The sequence below is a fragment of the Mustelus asterias genome, chromosome 24, assembly GCF_964213995.1.
Source record: "Mustelus asterias chromosome 24, sMusAst1.hap1.1, whole genome shotgun sequence".
In the NCBI taxonomy this organism is placed as follows: Eukaryota; Metazoa; Chordata; class Chondrichthyes; order Carcharhiniformes; family Triakidae; genus Mustelus; species Mustelus asterias.
This window is the reverse complement of record NC_135824.1, coordinates 25,091,108-25,110,821: the sequence shown is the minus strand read 5'-3', so window position 1 is coordinate 25,110,821 and position 19,714 is coordinate 25,091,108. Positions and strand designations below refer to the sequence as shown.

The 19,714-nt window shown below is 44.5% G+C and overlaps 1 protein-coding gene across 2 annotated transcripts in view; it reads left to right on the top strand.

Annotated features, from left to right (window-relative positions):
• unc13c (unc-13 homolog C (C. elegans)) overlaps nt 1–19,714 on the top strand; it is a 640,043-nt gene that overhangs the window by 103,446 nt on the left and 516,883 nt on the right. For both annotated transcript variants that reach the window (XM_078241487.1, XM_078241486.1), the window contains exon 8: nt 5,415–5,565. In XM_078241487.1, the coding sequence (XP_078097613.1) occupies nt 5,415–5,565 (151 nt within the window). The remainder of the gene's footprint in view (nt 1–5,414; nt 5,566–19,714) is intronic.

The following is a 19,714-nucleotide window of genomic DNA, read 5'->3' as shown; positions in this document are numbered from 1 at the left end:
ATGAACCCACGATCTTCGAACCCAGTCAAGATTGCTGCTATTTGAACCACGGCTGACAGAAATATCCCACTGACTTAAAAAAAAAATCACAAATCACAGAACTTTACAGCATTGAAAGAGGCCCTTCGGCCCATCGTGTCTGCGCCAGCCATCAAGCATTTGTCTATTCTAATTTCCAGCACTTGGTCCATAGCCTTGTGTGTTATGGCATTCCAAATGCTTCTTAAATGTTGCAAGGGATGAAGAGAGCCTCAGTGCAACAGTGAATGGGTTAAGACGTTGCAAATATCTCCAACATCAGTTGCTCTGTGAATATCATGGATGGGTTTGGCCTCCTGCTTAGAGCGCCTCTTCCAGCAGCTGCTTATTCTCCCTGTTACACTGAATTCCAATGGTTATTTACACAACTGCAGCCATGCTTGGGAGCAACTGGTTTGTACAGAAGCCTTAAACTCAGGGCACAGTCCTTCAGCCACACCACTCCCTGTAAACTGTAGCTACTTTGCAGAACCCTAGAAAGCAGAAAACACTTGTACAATTGCAGCAACAGCCAGTAAAGATCAATCGACAACTGACCTGTAAGGAGTTGATGATCCCTTTAGGTGTTATCAGGGGGGGCATTCTGCTGCTGAATGCATCTCTGACCGAGCGAGGTGAGGGCATTATCTGGAAAATTCAACTCCAAAACAGCATCGCTGGCTTCAGATCAGTGTTACAGGCTGATGGACACATCTGCCCACTCTGTATGCTTCAGGTTCCTCTGATCCAGCTGCCCTCTTGTAGTACAAGGTTAACTCGCTCTTTCGAACAGTCAATTGGGACATCTGATATAGATAGTAGAAATTTTATAGAAACCCTACACTGTAGGAGGCAACCATTCAGCCCATCAAGTCTGCACTGACAACAATCCCACCCAGGCCCTATCCCCTTAACCCCACATATGCACTCTGCTAATCCCTCTAATCTACTGATCCCGAGACACTAAGGGGCAATTTAGCATGGCCAATGCACCTAATCAGCACGCCGTTTGGGGGGAAAGCCATGCAGACACAGGGAGAATGTGCAAACTTCACACACTGACCCAAGCTGGGAATCAAACCCAGGTCCCTGGAGCTGTGAGGTAGCAGTACTAACCACTGTGCTACCGTGCTGCCCCAGTATTAGGGAGGGAGTTCCAGAATTTTGACTCAGCAACAGTGAAGGCAAGGAGGCACTGTGGCAAGCATTGTTGCCTCAGTGTGAGGGACCTGGGTTCAATTCCAGCCTCAGGTCACTGTCTTTGCAGAGTTTGCACGTTCTCCCCATCTTTGCGTGAGGTGCTCCAGTTTCCTCCCACTCGCCAAAGATGTGCAGGTTAGGTTGATTGGCTATGCTAAATTGCCAATTGTCAGGGGGTTCGCAGGGTAAATAAGTGAGGTTGTGGGGATAGAACTTGGGTGGGATTGTGGTTGGTGCAGACTCAATGGGCCAAATGGCCTCCTTCTGCACTATAGGGATTCTATGATCTGGAAAAAGGAACAGGGCCTCTTCTATAAATATGTCGATAAGAACCTGGCTGCAATATGTTATTGAAGTCAGAATTACCCTTCCAGAGAGTGGAAGATTGAGAACTCCAATCCTGACAGAGCTTAGGGTTTACCAGCACAGATCAGGGATAGGCACCCCTGCACGATTCAGCATTTTATGTTCTTTGGGCCAAGGTTGCACCTGTGCAAAAAGGGATGAAAACCCAGATCGTGACCAAGAGTGGACCACCATTGCAAACAAATGTCCCCACAGGAGAGGGGGCAGGGAGAGATCCCAAGGGGAGAAGGGATTGGGAGTGCTCCCAAAGGGAGAGGGGACAGCTGTTCTTCCAGCAGTTCAGTTGCAAGCAATAAAAAAACTAACTTCACAAAGCAAATCAAAGAAAAATGTTCAATAAAGAAACTTCATTACACCAACACACAAGCACCCTACAATCCCCATCTGCTTTCTATTTATACTGGGTCAGCTGACCACCACATCATTTTGCCATTGGTTACATTGTCTTCTGGGTCAGCTGACCCTCATAGCATGTTACCATTGGTTACATTATAACAACAGTGAAAGGTCTCAAAGGGAGAGGGGACAGGGGGCAGGCAGAGATCCTAAAAGAGGAGTCCGAGGGGATTGAGATAAGCTCCAGTTAAGCTAATGGAAAAGAAAGGAGTAGCAGAGAAAGAGGATTCAAGCAGGAAAAGCACTGAGGTTGGCAGACTTTAGTTGGAGAAGGCTCAGGAGAAGCCCCAGAAATTGAAGAAGGCTCAAGAGAAGTCCTGGCAGTCGAAGAGGATTTAGGAGAATGTAGATCTTACAAGGCAGCAGAATGTTGGTGATTCCATGCTGTGAGTCACTAAGGCGAAGGTACCCTGTTGGAGCAGTAGCATTCTGCATGGCACAGCCAAAGAGCTGAAGCTGTATTGAGTTGGTGCTTGGTAGCATATTTTGGAATCCAGAGTATCAGAATCTTCGAGGACAAGATTGAAACCCTGCTGTCACTGAGGCTGTCCTAGTGGAGTGACATTTGGATAGAATTGCAAGGCAAGGTATTCAAAGGCAAAGACTGGAACCCTTCATGAGAAAGATAGAGCTCCAATGAGATTGGTTGATTCACAGTGTTTACTGATGTCTGGGTGGGTTGTTGAGAAGTCCGTGGAATCTGTCTTGTTTGCAGCTCATTTATTGTGCAGTATGGTCTGTTTAACAACAATTGGCCTTTTAATTGACATGTAACTCATTGTTACGCTGGGTGTTAGAAAATGTGATAGGTATTGGACAGAATTTTGCCAGTTTTTGGTGCCGGGGCAGTGCCCAGGCATGAAGCTCTTTCCTCTGAGGGCTGTACTCACCTGTTGCCTCTGGTGGGTTCTATTTGCCAGGGTCCTGTCATGATTTACGTTAGCATGAGGGTATACTGACATGAATGGACAATAAAATGGTGGGGCGGGGTGGAGGGAGGTTGGGGGTGGGGTATCAAGCATGATGACCTGATAATGATATGTAAAAGTACACAGCCTTTAAAATCGGGATTTCTGTTACATAATTGGTAGGGGACAGGGACAATTGATCGGAGAAATCCCGCTGGCATAAAATTCATTGCGGGATTCCTGGGCCATTCTCTGCCTTCTCAACAATTCCCGCCCCCTGAAAATGGGAGAGGAAAATCCATTGTAAATGGTTTATCTTTCAGACCTTGCAAAGTGAAGATTTTTTTTTCTTCAGTTCAAAACCCATGGAATCGTGTAACTTTATTCAGTTTAAGTTTATTTATGAGTGTCACATTTATTTATTAGTGGCTTACATTAACATTGCAATGAAGTTACTGTGAAAATCCCCTAGTCGCCACACTCCGGCACCTGTTCGGGTGCACTGAGGGAGAATTTAGCATGGCCAATACACCTAACCAGCACGTCTTTCAGACATCTTTCACTGAGCAAGTGTCTTAAATTTCAAACTTTGTCTACTTTGAACAAAATGATATTGGTTTCTAACCTGATCTTACCAAAAACTTGATGGTCTGGCCTAGGAACATAACACATATTAGCCAGAGGCTTGAATAGGGGAGTAGTGACAGATATGCCAATAGGTTCAGAAGAACGTTGGACAGACGAGTGTTCTTCTGGACCTCGTGGCGAAGCCTGGGATTTCTCTTGTCCCTGTTTTCAAAATTAATTTTTCAATTTAGTTACTTGATGTAGGGTCTATAGCAAGTTATTGCCTGGCAAATTGGGCTGTACCGTACCAGTTTTTGCAAGCTCGACATGGCTTACTAAGATCCCAAGACTGAGGGCTGGAAGCACATACACTTTGGAAGTGCACCACTCAACTTGATGGGCAAGGACAAACAAAAGATCTCTCTTACCCTTGAGCAATCTCTAGTCTTCCTGGTCACAGTATCCCTCCTGCATGACTTCAGTCTCCCAACCCAATCTCGACTCCAGTCCCTGTGTTGCTTTGCTACCTCGGAGCTCTGGAATCCACAGCTGGATATCTGGAACTCATCTGCCTGAAAGTTTCTGCAGTACTAATGGTTGGTTCCTGAGTTAATGCTTCCACTCTTCCTTCCTTCCACCAGTGGGCTGTAAAGCCACACTGGTTCTATGACCCAATATCAGGTGCCTCAGACATCACAATCTTTACCTAAGTGATCAAAAGTAGGCACTTTAGAATTTCAAGATGACCGTGTTGTTTTTTATTCATTTGCCAAACATGGGCATTGCTGGCTGTCATGATGTGGAGATGTCGGCGTTGGACTGGGGTAAACACAGTAAGAAGTTTAACAACACCAGGTTAAAGTCCAAACCTGTTGGATTTTAACCTGGTGTTGTTAAACTTCTTACATTGCTGGCTGGCCAGCTTTTATTGCCCATCCCTAGTTGCCCGAGGGCAGTTGAGAGTCCACCACATTGCTGTGGCTCTGGAGTCACACGTAGGCCAGACCAGGTGGTAGTATTCCTTCCCTAAAGGACATGAGTGAGCCAGATGGGTTTCTCTAATAATCGACAATGGTTTCATGGTCATCAGTAGATTCTTAATTCTAGATATTTTTTTATTTAATTCAAATTTCACCATCTGCCATGGTGGGATTAGAGCCAGGGTCCCCAGAACATTAGCTGAGTTTCTGGATTAATAGACTAGCAATAATACCACTAGGCCATTGCACTGCTGCCTCACGGTGCCAGGGACCTGGGTTCAATTCTGGCCTCAGGTCACCGTCTGTGTGGACTTTACATATTCTCCCTGTGTCTGTGTGGGTTTCCTCCAGGTGCTCCGGTTTCCTCCCATGTTAAATTGACCCCAGTGTCAGGGAGATTAGCAGGGTAAATATGTGGGATTACGGGAAAAGGGCCTGGGTGGGATTGTGGTCGGTGCAGCCTTGATGGGCCAAATGGCCTCCTTTTGCACTGTAAGGATTCTATGATTCCCTGTGTTAGGTTTTTCCAACTAATTGGTAAAAGCCTGCTCTTCAGAATATTCATTGAAGTGATTTATTTGAATACGAGATCAGTGAGGTATTGCTCAAATATAATGCCATTTCCTTTTGAAAATGAGTTCTATTTGGCTATATTTCTGCTCTATTCTCCTCAGCTTTCTATTCCCAATCTTGTTTATTTCCCTGCATGTGAGAAGTGGTTACAGTTGGCATCTAGCCAGCTAGCCTTTGAGTTTGCAACCTGGTTATGTATGGTCTTGCTGTGTAGCTTACTATCTTGTTGCCCAGTGCAGCAGCACAGAGCAGGCGGGACTGATATCCTTAGAAATTGCTGTTGGGATTCCGATGACATTTCTAAGTGCAGCACAGGAATTTGAAATTATTTTCCAGACCGTTAGAGTTGTAATTATGGTCACGTTTCACATTCACTCTTTTGATTATTTCCTTACAACCCTCATAGGCGGCACTAGTGAAGACTTGCATCGTGACTATCAAAGCAGTTCCAATGACTCATCGATAAAAGCTGGAAATGGACAGTTGACGCATCGTTCTGGGTTAATTGACCTGTACTCCAAAACAAAAGAGAGACTGTTACCAGGGAAAGAACTAAGGTAGAATATTTATTCATTTTGAAGGTTCTTAATTGTATGAAAACTGAGACCTGTTTACATTTTTAAAAGTTTGTCATCGATTCGCTCATATTCTATCTTCGCCCATCCCTTAATGATGAACATTTTATTATTTTCATAAATTACCTTGAGCTGTTTTATTTTCACAGCCGGTTTCTTTCAATAATTTGAACAGATAAAGTTTATTTATTTATTAGTGTCACAAGTAGCTTACATTAACTCTGCAATGAAGTTACTGTGAAAATCCACACTCCGGTGCCTGTTCGGGTACACTGAGGGAGAATTTGGCATGGCCAATGCACCTAACCAGCACGTCTTTTGGACTGTGGGTGGAAACCGGAGCATTCGGAGGAAACCCATGCGGACACGGGGAGAACATGCAGACTCCGCACAGACAGTGACCCAAGCTGGGAATCGAACCCGGGTCCCTGGCGTTGTGAGGCAGCAGTGCTAATGCTGTAAAAATAATCAGCAAGTCCGGCAGCATCTCCAAGGAGAGAGAAGCAGAGTTCATGGGTGAGATTCTCTGACCTTCCAGCCGCATGTCTCATGCCGGCGGGAGGTGGAGCGGTGTTTGCGAGCGGCAGGATTCTCTGGTCCCACCGCTGTCAGTGGGAGCCTCCCATTGACATCACCTCGCGCCGGTGGGATTGCGCTGCTGGCGGGACTGGAGAATCCCACTGGTGTGAACAGCCGGAGAATTCCGGCCAACGTTTCGAGTCCATTTCCTCTTCATCGGAACCAAGAGAGAACCAAATGGATTCAAAACATTAACTCTGTTCCTCTCCTTACAGATGCTGTCAGACCTGCTGACTTTTTTTCCCCCAGCATTCTCCATTTGTTTCAGATTCCGGCATCCACAGTGTTTTGCTTCTTTCAATGATTCCCCTGGTATGTTACCAATAGTTAAACGAGTTGTCGGTAAACTGGTGGAAGTCAGTCGTATGTTCTTAAATGGTAGTTACATCTGTTTTGGGGACATTCAGTCTCGTTACATCTTACCTCTTGTCAACTGGAAAATGTTCATTTTGGAAAAAAGGTTTATCCCCATTTTAACCTTGTGGACAACGGGGCTGATTTGTCAGTGCCCATCAAGGTTGCTAAGAGCTGCCAGGCCTCAATATATGTATGATGTGTGCTCAAGGCTAATATTGGCCCTAGGTATGTTATATAACCGTGCCTGGAGCACTAGAGCAGCACTCCAGATGCACAACAATGCCAATTTTAATTTCAAAATTTGATCCAGATGGCTCCTTTTAGCACTGACTTTCTTATTTGCCATGACGTCTTTGGTTTATTGGCAAATTCTTGCAAGGAGACCCAAGAGTCCACACCTAAAAATAATTATGTATATATAATCTGATTTAACTGCTGAATGTATCAAACAAAAATAGGCACATTTCAAGTGCCAAAAATAGGCACTCGAATAAATTAGTCGGTTTGTTTTCTAGTCAGTAACATATTTAAAGGTATTTGCTCCTAAATTATATCATAGCTAATATTTTTATGTGTCAGCATTTAACAAGGTAATTCCAAGCCCATTTTTAAAAACTATTTGGAAATATTTTAGGATGAAATTTTCCCTGCATTTGCTGGTGTTAATAATTGTATTTAATACCTCAGTCTGCCTCCTTTGGGATTTCACTTTGGGGTGGCACGGTGGTACAGTCGCTGGCACTGCTGCCTCACAGCGCCAGGGACCCGGGTTTGATTCCTGGCTGGGGACCTGGGTTTGATTCCTGTGTGGAGTCTGCATGTTCTCCCCGTGTCTGATCGGGTTTCCTCCGGGTGCTCTGGCTTCCTCCCACAATCCGAAAGACACGCTGGTTAGGTGTATTAGCCATGCTAAATTTTCCCTCAGTGTACCCAAACAGGCACCAGAGTGTGACGACTAGGGGATTTTCATTGTAACTTCATTGCAGTGTTAATGTACGGCTACTTGTGACTAATAAATAATGGTTATTCTGAAATTTTGTAAAGAATGATAAAGCAAAACAGTAGAATAATTTGTAGGCATTTCATGAAGTCGCAAGTGATATAATTACATATAGGCTTATAAATTGTAATGTGCATCACCGATTTTTACGGACATTTTGTGGGCACTCGGGGTCCCATGGGCAGGAAGCGTGTGCACATTTGAGTTTAGAAGTCTGTTGCCCACCTTACTGGGTAAGGGCAATCAGGAAGTCCCTTTTTGCCTACCTTGCAGCAGACATTTGCATGTGGAATTAAAAGTTGTAACACCTATTTGAAGTCTGCTGTTTGAGTCTGAGGGAGCCAATATCATTCAAGCACCCTCCTGATAGTCAGCCTTTCCCGATCCTTGGCACTCCATTTTTGCTCCAATTCCCTAATACCCCTCATTGTCCAAAGTTTCCATCATTAATCTGATCCTAGTATACACTTACCTGACGCCTGCTGGTGGCAGTCTTTTGTGTCTTCAGTGGCCATTATCTGTTTTAAGGGACCTTGACCTTTGTTAAATTCTTGGGCAATAGTGTTAGATGTTTTAGGAATACTAGAAATATTAACGACTGTTAGAACTTTATTCTTTGTGGCTTGGAAATATTGAACAGCAACAGAAGTTTGATTATTGAGCCAGTGAGATTTTTTTCTTTTCATTCGTGGGGCATGGGCATTGTTAGCTGGCCAACATTTATTGCCCATCCCTAGTTTCCCTTGAGAAGGTGGTGGTGAGCTGCCTTCTTCAACTGCTGCAGTCTACGTGCTGTGGGTTGACCCACAATGCCGTTAGGGAGAGAATTCCAGGACTGTAAAGGCACAGCGATATATTTCCAAATCAGGATGGTGAGGGGCTTGTCGAGGGTGCATTGGAAGCAGTGGGTGGCAGGGCACACACAAGCAGGAAGGGTGCAAGATTGCTACGGAAACTAAATTTGCACCCAGAGGGTGGAATTTTCCAGTCCTTCCCCACTAGCAGGATCTTCCAGTCCCACTGACGGCGACGCCCCCACAGCAGCTTCCCAGGTGGAGTAGGGTGTGAACAATAGGAAATCCCATTGACAGCGGCGGGACCAGAAGATCTCGCTGCCGGCCAATGGCCGGCCGCCTCTGCCACCGCGAAATACACGACAGAGCGCAGAAACGTGCACCTATTTTTTTCAGTTATTCTGATCAAAAGAGAAATGGTAATCCTGTCAAAAATATTTGATGCTGGTGCGCACTTTGAGGATGGGATCTTCTGGCCATGCTCACCCCGAGACCGGAAAATCCCACCCGAGGCCAACAGACCTATCCATGGTCAGTTCCCCGACAGTTCCCCGCCTGCTCCAATTCCCATGGTGGGTGGGATGGAAAAAGTTTGCCTTTAGTGTTTAAGAGAATGTAGGGATTGCAATACAACTAAGTCTTGTTGACTCACACCTTTGTAAAGTAGACATTAGTACCAAATAGCATCAGCCTAGTATTTTCTGAATAATATTTAGTCCTAGTAATCAGTAAGTCATCTTACTTATTCCACTATAATGAGCAGTTATTAGTGATTCTGTAAGGGTGAAGATACTCTAACAGAGTATAAGATCTTCATGATGGTCAGCAGTTATAGAATTAGAATTCTATGGTGCAGAAGGAGGCCATTCGGCCCATCAAGTCTGCACCAACCACAATCCCACCCAGGCCTTATCCCCATAACCCAGCCCCATGCACTTATCCTAACTACTCCCCCTGACACTAAGGGGGAATTAAACATGGCTAATCCACCTAACCCACACATCTTTGGACTGTGGGAGGAAATCAGAACACCCGAAGGAAACCCATACAGATATGGAGAATGTGCAAACTCCACATAGACAGTGACCCAAGCTGGGAATCGAACCCAGGTCCCTGGCGCTGTGAGGCAACAGTGCTAACTACTGTGCTGCCTACATTCAAAAAGAATGTAGAATATTTCAGGGCTGTGAAACGCAGCTGGAGTTGAGGGAGGAAAGGAGAGAGGACAATATTGAAGGCAACAGCGGCTTACGTCGGAATATTCTTGTCTGAGAAACTGCCAAGTTTTTAATTGGATCATTCTGCCAGAGGCAGATGCCAAGTTGTTGACACTCAGGCTGGTCTGATTGTAGCCCTTGAAGTTGGTGAACTGTGCTGTCAAGCAGGAATCAGGTAAGGTTTAGTGGCGAGGAGCTCTGCTGCCAATCAGGAATGATGCTTTTTGTCTTGTGGAGCTGCATTGCCCAGGAATGAGCTTGCAGGAGGAGGGGGGCGGTGGGGGCTGTTGCGGTTGAGCAGGAATGATTTATTTCTGAGCTGGGTGGTTGTGTTGGCAGGCAGGAATTCTATTGTTCCTGAAGTCAGTAATGTCAAATTGGAATGATTTGCCTTTAGGGCTGATGAGTTGTTTCCAGTGGCACAATTAATGTACACTTCATAAAATGAAAAACTCAAAGTTGAAACAGCTGCAAGGAAATGGGGAAGGACCACAAGAACAGAATAGAACATAAATCATGGACAATGTTGAGTAGGATTGAGCCTTTCAGCATCAAATAACCTTAATTAGCCAATGTTTATAATCATTTATGCCTCTCAGACATTAATGGGAAATACAGAAGCTATTAAGGACGCTATGCTATTGGAGATATGCTAAAATGGGAGGGAAAATAATTATTATTCATGTGTGAACCTAGAGTGCATCTGACAGACTATTTGAACACAGCCGTCAAATCTGATGACCCTTGTTGTAGGTGAGATAATTAGGAGCATCAATCTGTGTTCTCTTCCCTCGCTGAGCCAGAGGAACTGAAAGCGTCTTCAATCTGTTGACTTTTTTCTGCACTCTTCAGTTCAAAATGCACTGTGCCCTAATATGTTGGAAGCGCGAGGTAAAGAGGCATCTGGGACCTCAGTGACCAGTGGGCCACCTTTTTTTCAATGAACAATGAAATTGGAAGATTGAGAAAGGAACTGAGGAACAAATAAGGATTAATTACCAGATGTAACTTTGCAGCAAGTTCAGTAAGAAATTGAGGTGAAAATCAAACAAAATCTTTAAACATAACAGTTGTGCCATTTGTGTGAAGCAAGTGATGGAGCTGTGTTAATCTACAGCAAATTCACAAATCATAGTTTTATCTTTTAATCCCCTAAATCTTTTGGTTGATTTGGACACTAACAACATTATTGCCATTATTTTCAAACACGATTTAGCCCATCACTTTGTGCTCTGGTTTTTGTCTGAGATACTGGGGTCACTTCTGTGCAAATACTTAAAATGTTGCTTTGCAATACTTTGTTCTGCATCTAGAAACAAAAATAAGCTATTAGAAGTCAGAATAAAGTAAAATATAGGACCAACAGCGATCATTTAGATCAATCTCATCAGTCCCATGGTCCAAATGGGAAAATAACAGAAAATATTATACTCAGCAGGTTTGGCAGCCTATGTGCAGAGAGAGGTCGTTAATATTTCCGGTCTGTGAGCTTTTACCAGACTGGAAAACACAGTTTGTTACATATATTCTTCAATTTGATTTTTCTTCCCAGATGTGTACTAGCTCTCTCTTAAATTACTGATAATATCAACTGTGATTGGATCCCTTGGACGTTGCATTGCAAACATTTAAGACCCTTTGGGTGGAATTTAATTCCCCAGTCTTGTCTCCCCACCTCCAACCCCCTCATTCCCCCTCTTCCTGACCTCAGCCACCAAACCCCCCACTCTCCCCCCCTCCCCCGCACTTTCCTGATCTTAGTCACTAAAGGCCTGCACCACCTGCAATTTGTCAGGGGTGGTGAAGACCAAGGGTGGCCTTCCTGCCCAGAGGACAAATGAGGCCCTTAGGTGGCTGTTAATTATACGAGTGGATGAATGGTGGGAGGGGGGTGGTTGGTGGGGGAGCCCATACACCACATGGGGAGGCCACCCAGCAAAGCTGATGTCTCTCCCCCTTCAGGCTATAAACCAGATGGACCACACGGCATCGACCTAGGCACCAGAAATGACAATGGCATACCCAGCCCTGTCAACCCTGCAAAACCCTTCTTACTAACATCTGGGAGCTTGTGCCAAAATTGGGAGTCGTGTCTCACAGACTCGTCAAGTAACTGCCTGACATAATCAAATTCAAGGAATCACACCTTACAGATAATGTCCCAGACGCCACCATCACCATCCCTGGGAATGTTCTCGCCCACTGGCAGGACAGACTCTACAGAGGTGGCAGAACAGTGGTATACAGTCGGGAGGGAGTTGCCCTGGGTGTCCTCAATATTGACTCTGAACTCTACGAAGTCTCATGGCATCAGGTCAAACATGGTCAAGGATACCTCCTGCTGATTAATAATAAATCAAATCAAATCAAATCCAATACCATTCCCCCCCTGCTCCCCTCAGCTGATGAATCAGTACTCCTACATTTTGAACACAACTTTCAGGAAGCACTGACAGTGGCAAGGACACAGAATGTATTCTGGGTGGGAGACTTCAATGTCCGTCACCAAGAGTGGCTCAGTAGCACCACAGACCAGGCTGGTCACGTCTTAAACGACATCGCTGCTAGACCAGCTCTGCGGCAAGTGGTGAGGGAACCAACGAGGAAAAAACATATTAGACCCAACCTCTTCAACCTGCTTGCTGCAGATGCATCTGTCCATGATAGTATCGGTAGGGGTGGCCACCACATAGTCTTTGGAGTCTAAGAACCGTCTTCACATTGAGGATACCCTCTAACATACATAGTGTGGTACTATCACCTTGTTAAATGGGGTAGATTTCAAGCAGATCTAGCAACTCAAGACTGGGAATCCATGAAGTCCTGTGGGCCATCAGCAGCAGCAGAATTGTACTCAACCACAATCTGTAACCTCATGCCCCAGCATATCTCCCACTGTACCATGACCACCAAGCCAAGGGATCAAACCTGATTCAATGAAGAGTGCAGTCCAGGAACCACACCAGGCATACCTAAAAATGAAGTGTCAACCGGGTGAAGTTACAATACAGGACTATTTGCTTGCTAAACAGCATAAGCAGCAAGTAATAGGCAGAGCAAAGCAATTCCACAACCAACACATCAGATCTGAACTCTGCAGTCCTGTCACATCCAGTCATGAAAAGCGGTGGACAATTAAACGATTCACTGGAAGAAGAGCCTTCACAATTATCTCCATCTTCAGTGAATGGCAAAGTATATAAATGGTGATAGATTGTGAAATGTTGATGTACAAAGGGATCTGGGTGTCCTTGTACACCGGTTACTGAAAGCAAGCATGCAGCAAACAATTAGGAAGGCAAATGGTATGTTGGCTTTCATTGCAAGAGGATTTGAATACAGGAGTTAGGATTGCAGCTGTACAGGGCCTTGGTGAGACCACACCTGGAGTATTGTCTGCAGTTTTGATCTCCTTACTTAAGAAAGGATACACTTGCCAAAGAAGGATTGCAACAAACGTTCACCAAACTGATTCCTGGGGTGTCATGTGAGGAGAAATTGGGTTGACTGGGCCTGTATTCACTAGAATTTAGAAGAATGAGAGGGGATCTCATTAAATCATATAAAATTCTGACAGGGCCGGACAACTAGATGCAGGGATGTTGTTTCCTTTGGCTGGGGGCAGGGGTTTAGAACAAGGGATCACAGTTTCAGAATACAGAGTAGGCCATTTAGGGCTGAGATGAGGCGAAGTCTCTTCACTCAGAGGGTGGTAATCCTTTAGAATTTTCTACCACAGAAGGCTGTGGAGACCATGTCACTGAATATTTTTAAGAAAGTAATAGATTTCTAGTCACTAAAGGTGTCAAGAGGTGTAGGGAGAGAGCGGGAGTGTGGAGTTGAAACTGTTAGCGCGAGTGGGCGAACACGACCACTTTGGACTCAGAATCAGGTTCAACAGCGGTACAGCTTTATTAACGTCGACGGAGGTGCAATCACGGCATACAAACAGCACTGTCCCGAAAGCACTCTGAAAGCCTGCCGCAATGGCCTACAGTTATACTCGAACTTTAATACTTTGTATGATTCAAATGTTAATGTTTTGTTTACAGTATTTGACTCTGACCATTCTGTTTGATGTTTTAAGTACAGTATCAATGTTTAGGTATGGTAATCGTTTCTGTCCGATGGGTTTATCAATGGACTAGACTCTCCCTGGGGTTTCTTATACAATAGGTGTTTAATTGGATATCAGGAAGTCTTCCAAGTCTCGGAGACCTTCTGAAGTGTTTGATAAGGGCTTCCTGATATCCTTGGAGCCAATTTAATTAAATGGAAGGGTATGCTAATGTGAGTTCCTGAGTCCTTTTGTCAGCCTTGTTTCTGCATTTTAAAAGACCTGCTTGTCTCTTCACACTTTGTGCCTGGGTGCTGCTTTGTCCTGTTTCATTTGTTTGATTTTATTCTAAGAAATATTTAATCTAAGGAATCACAGAAATTTGTGTCTGCTTACAAAACAGAGAATCAGCCATGAGCATACTGAATGGCGGTGCCGGCTGAAGGGACAAATGGCCTATTCCTGCTCTGATTCTCTATATTTCAATGAATGTTCACGTTAATGTCCATTGCTGTACAACCCACATGGCTCAGTTGGATTTTCCTTCTATCTATTGTAAAGGAGATAATCCGAGATCACTCTCAGTGGGGGTAATTTAAATATTTTAGATGAACTAAAGGACCCTGCTAGCCAATATCCTGAGATGGACAATACTGACACCACCCATTAGGCCCCTCATTTTCTAAACTTGATGGACTGTCTCCGCCATACCCATGATTGCCGTCCACTTCCACTTCACTCCCCCATGCCCCTTGACACCACTCCACAACCTTTACCATTGACTCACCTTTGCCAGTCCCAAGCCTCCATGCTCTCCTCCCTTGTGCCTTAGAGTTAAGCAAGGAAAACCACTGACCTTGCACACAAGTGCGCAAAGTCAACTGTTGCACATTAGAACTGGGTGCCATTAGATTCGTGTGCGCCACTGCGTTTATCCCAAGGGTACGACTAATTGAAAATTGTTTCAGGTTAATGAGTATTTCTGGCATGCAAAATGTGTTACAAATATGAATCTGCCAAAGGCTGGCCTAATTTTTGACAAGCTGATTTTATCACTGCATCTCAACCCGCCATCGGGTTATCAAAATTTTGCATTGCTTAATTAATCACGTCACGTTTCTCACTCTTGTGGATTCCATACAATTCCGCCCTTAAAGTTTCAGCGTCGTGGACTTTATATTTTATTTTCTGATCCTCCTCGTGTGAACCTTGGGTTCTTTTCCATTGTTAGTGACACGCTGAAGTGGTGATTCATCAAAGCTGGAGTGTATCCTGAGATCGTCATTAACCAATCTCAGGCTTCGCATTTAGCTGCTCTGACTGCTGTGATTCCGATATTACGCTGGGTTACCTTGTGTAGTCAACTTAGTAAACCAAACAATCAATATACAAAAGACTCAAGCCTAGAAAATCTATGGAGTCTGTAACACTACTTTCAAACCAGTAGAACTGAACTTAACATAACCCTAATGCCACCGAGGAAGGGAACTGGAGCGGGTCTAACAGCCGCCAACCACGGATTGAGACTAGCGGGATACAGTTGATCCCAGTTGCCAGATAGATGGCTGGCTTGTCCCAGCTGTCACTGGTTGCTGGCTGGAAAGTGTCATCATTGGGTGGTATTCCCAGCTAGGAAAAGGTAATTGGTGAAACCCTCCCATCACCTCCCCCTTTTGTGCATCAACATGTGTACAATTGTGAAAAAACTTCTGAACAAACTGAGACACTGATCAGCTGTAAGTTTCAAACTGGTATTGGTAAAACACAATTAAATGAAACATTATGTAGCAATGAAAGAATTTGTTCTCCCAGCCACGGAGAGAATTCCAGAGTCAGTCCCGGATCTCAATCCCAGCCAACTGTAAGTAAATTCAGAGACCGATCAGCACCCAATACTTATAAAAGGAAAATGTCACGTATTTTAATTGAGAAGGTATTAAGGTTCAGGGACAAGTGAATTGGCACTTGGCAGATTTGACACTGCAGTCAGTACTGTCGTATTGATCTAGATCTACAAGCAGTTGTAGCCACAATTCGGGCAATGCTCTGAAAATGATTACATGACCTTGCCATCAGTTGGGTTGTACAGATCGCCCACTGGCTGTGCCTCCAAAGGTTTGGAAGCGTTCAATGTTGCTGGGGTCCCAACTGTTGCTGCCACAGACACTTTTGTTCCAATGATGAAAGATCATTAGTTCCATTTCGGGAGGCTACTGGGCCATCCAAATTTACATATCAGTTTCCCTATAGTCAGAAGGAGTTAGACCATAAGACATAGGAGCAGAATTAGGCCACTCAGCCCATCGAGTCTGTTCCACCATTCAATCATGGCTGATAATTTTTCTCATTCCCATTCTCCTGCCTTTTCCCCATAACCCCGATCTCCTTATTAATCAAGAACTTATCTATCTCTGTCTTAAAGACACTCAATGACCTGGCCTCCACAGTCCTCTGTGGCAATGAGTTCCACAGATTCACCACTCTCTGGCTGAAGAAATTCCTCCTCATCTCTGTTTTAAAGGATCATCCCTTTAGCCTGAGGTTGTGCCCTCTGGTTCTAGTTTTTCCTACTAGTGGAAACATTCTCTCCATGTCCACTCTACCCGGGCCTCGCACTATCCTATAAGTTTCAATAAGATTCCCCCCTCATCCTTTTAAACATCAACGAATACAGACCCAGAGTCCTCAACCGTTCCTCATATGACAAGCTCTTCATTCCAGGGATCATTCTTGTGAACTTTCTCTGGACCCTTTCCAAGGCCAGCATATCCTCCCTTAGATATGGGGCCCAAAATTGCTCACAATACTCCAAATGGGATCTGACCAGAGCCTTATACAGCCTCAGAAGTGCATCCCTGCTCTTGTATTCTAGCCCTCTCGACATGAATGCTAACATTGCATTTGCCTTCCTAACTGCCGAACCTGACCCTGCACGTTAACCTTAAGAGAATCTTGAAAAATGACTCCCAAGCCCCTTTGTATTTCTGATTTCCTAAGCATTTTTCCAATTAGAAAATAGCCTATGCCTCCATTCCTCGTTCTAAAGTGCATAACCTCACACTTTTTCACATTGTATTCCATCTGCCACTTCTTTGCCCACTCTCCTAGCCTGTCCAAATCCTTCTGCAGCTCCCCTGCTTCCTCAATACTAGCTGTCCCTCTACATATTTTTGTATCATCTGCAAACTTAGCAATAGTGCCTTCAGTTCCTTCCTCCAAATCGTTAATGTATTTTGTGAAAAGTTGTGGTCCCAGCACTGACCCCCGAAGCACACCACTAGTCACTGGCTGCCATCCTGAGAAAGACCCCTTTATCCCCACTTTCTGCTTTCTGCCAGTCAGCCAATCCTCTATCCATGCCAGGATCTTACTCTTAACACCATGGACACTTAACTTATTTAAGAATCTCCTATGCAGCACCTTGTCAAAGGCCTTCTGGAAATCTAAATATATCACGTCCACTGGTTCTCCTTTGTTAAACTTCCTTGTTACCTCCTCAAAGAACTAGAATTGTAAATAATATTCAAGTAAGATGGCCGATTCTGAAAGTGCCACAGTTTCATTTTGTAGCTTTATATTCTGAGCCTCCAGAAGCCCTCTGGCATAGGGATGTCCCCTCCTCTCTTAGCCTCTTGATCTTATGCCTCTTTTAAAGCTGTAATTGGCTGGGGGTGGTGAGAAGGTGGAGAAGGAGGGTAGGGCCACAGGTACCCCTGATGACCCAGAGGAAATTTCCACTTCCACATGCTCCTGGGGCTAGGAAGCTTGCAATGACATCCGAGTCACATGCACCTTTTGTACAGCCACCACCCACTTGCTGGTGATGGTGATGATCTGACTGTCCCGGCCTCCTTCATTTGAGCAGATGATGACTTCTAGAGGGTTGAAATAAACAGTTAAGCAGACACCACGTTCTTTCATTTTAGCTCTCAAAGACTATTTGCCAATAAGAGTCAAGGTATCTGGAGAATATTTGTCCTGGTCATATCTGCAACCACTTTGCTCTCATCAGGTTCATGCCAATGAACAGTATCACCATGGCTGTCTGTCTCAACAGTGGTATGGATAACCCTTGGCACCCTTTACGTTTACTATCAGACTGTGGTGCTTTCTTTCAACCCTCTGCAACTGGGTGAGGAGAGGCTTGAGCACACTCGTGCAAATGGAAAGTTGCAATTTTCTGAGAAACATGAAAATACACCTTGCTATTCCCAGTGCAAAATGATGCAGCACATTTCTCCTGGTCAATGTTGGCACTGTATTGGTCTGGAAACAAACAGACCCTACATGACCAATCTCTGCTGAGTAGAAGGATTTCCCCCCTGAGCTTGAGGTTGGATTTGATCCATGTCTTTGATTCTGAGACTTCAAAAGTTTTTAAAGATGGATATGGTCTGTTTCCGTCGACTGCATAAATTTGTGGCTTCCACACTGCAGGTTAAGGCCCTTGGACCAGCCAAAATGGAGTCCGTTTGAACTCAGCATTAAGCTAAGGGTGGCAAGGTGGCACAGTGGTTAGTACTGCTGCCTCACAGCGCCAGGGACCCAAGTTCAATTCTGGCCTCGGGTCACTAACATTCTCCCTACATCTGCATGGGTTTCCTCTGGGTGCTCCGGTTTCCTCCCATAGCCCAAAGCTGTGTAGGTTAGGTTGATTGGCCATGCTAAATTGCTCCTTATTGTCCCAAGATGTATAGGTTAGGGGAATTAACAGGGTAAATATTTGGGGTTATGGGGATAGGATCTGGTTAAGATGCTCTGCTGGAGAATTGGTGCAGAGTTAATGGGCCGAATGGCCTCCTTAAGCACTGTAGGGATTCTATGATTCTACTTAAGGAAGTTCAAATGGTCCTCCTTGGTTTGGGTTTCCCCTCCTGTATGTTTCACGCCTAGTCCTCAGACCCTGCTGGAAATATTGTATCTGTCAGAAATTGGGGTTAGACTTCTGCATCTGGGTCTTTGGTTGGACGGAGGTGGTGGGCCTCCTGTTGATCCTCCAGCTTCAAGAGCCCGCCCACCACCCTTTATTGGACAGCGAGACCACCCTCTTGTCCACCACCCATGAAAATCTCAATTGGATCAGGTTTGGCACTTAAGAACAGCCCCAACCCCCTCTTACCCCTGCCCCGAGGGAATATACCGCTCATAGGATTCCTTCTGATGTGCTCCGGCTCAGAGCTTTTTAATAGAAAAGCCTGATTAAAGTGTCCTGCAAATTTCAGCATTTAAAAAATAAATGCGCAGAAATAAAGGAAAATGTGGATTTTTGTTTTATAGTAACACAGGTTAACTATATTTTTCTCTTCAATTGAAAAATGTGTCTAATTGAAAATGGATCCGTTGAGATTTAAGTTTGATAAAATGTTGTAATAAAACACCTTTTCTGCAGCAATTGTACACATTAATTGCATGGCACAAGGTGAAGTAATAGGCTGGCTATAATTCATTGCTGTCATGAAGTTCAGTGAATGAAGAACATTAAAATTGTTGCTGGAGAATTTGGGTGCGGGGAAAATGGTTCCCCTCGCCATGGGGTCTCTGTTATCCAGAAAATGCTACAATTATTCTGCTTGCAAAATGTGCTCACAGGGTTAAAAATAATTTTGTGTTACAAATGATGGATAATAAACTCATGAAATTTTAGGGCCATGATAGCTGAAAAAATGTACATAGAAACATGATTCACCGGCATTTTGACATTAAGTGCAAATACATTGCAAAGAGCCCGTAATAGACATTTCCCCCCCAGATACAACTCCTTCTGCAGGAATTCTCTCTAGTGTAGTTATTATTTATTAGTAGGTCTCGTATTGCCAAAGTGAATTTCATTTGTTTCATTTTCTCATATCCCTTTTGGTATTGATGTAATCTATCACCCGAACGTCTCCCTCAAGTAGCATGTTATAAATGAGCCTTCCATCTGATCTTTCACCAGTAAATGGAAGAACAGCTGAACTGAAGCAAGTTTCCCTCTTTAAGCCGGTGCACTCTCCACTACTTAAAACATGATGTGGAGATACCGGCGTTGGACTGGGGTCTGCACAGGAAGAAGTCTCACAACACCAGGTTCAAGTCCAACAGGTTTATTTGGAATCACGAGCTTTCAGAGCGCTGCTGCTTCATCAGG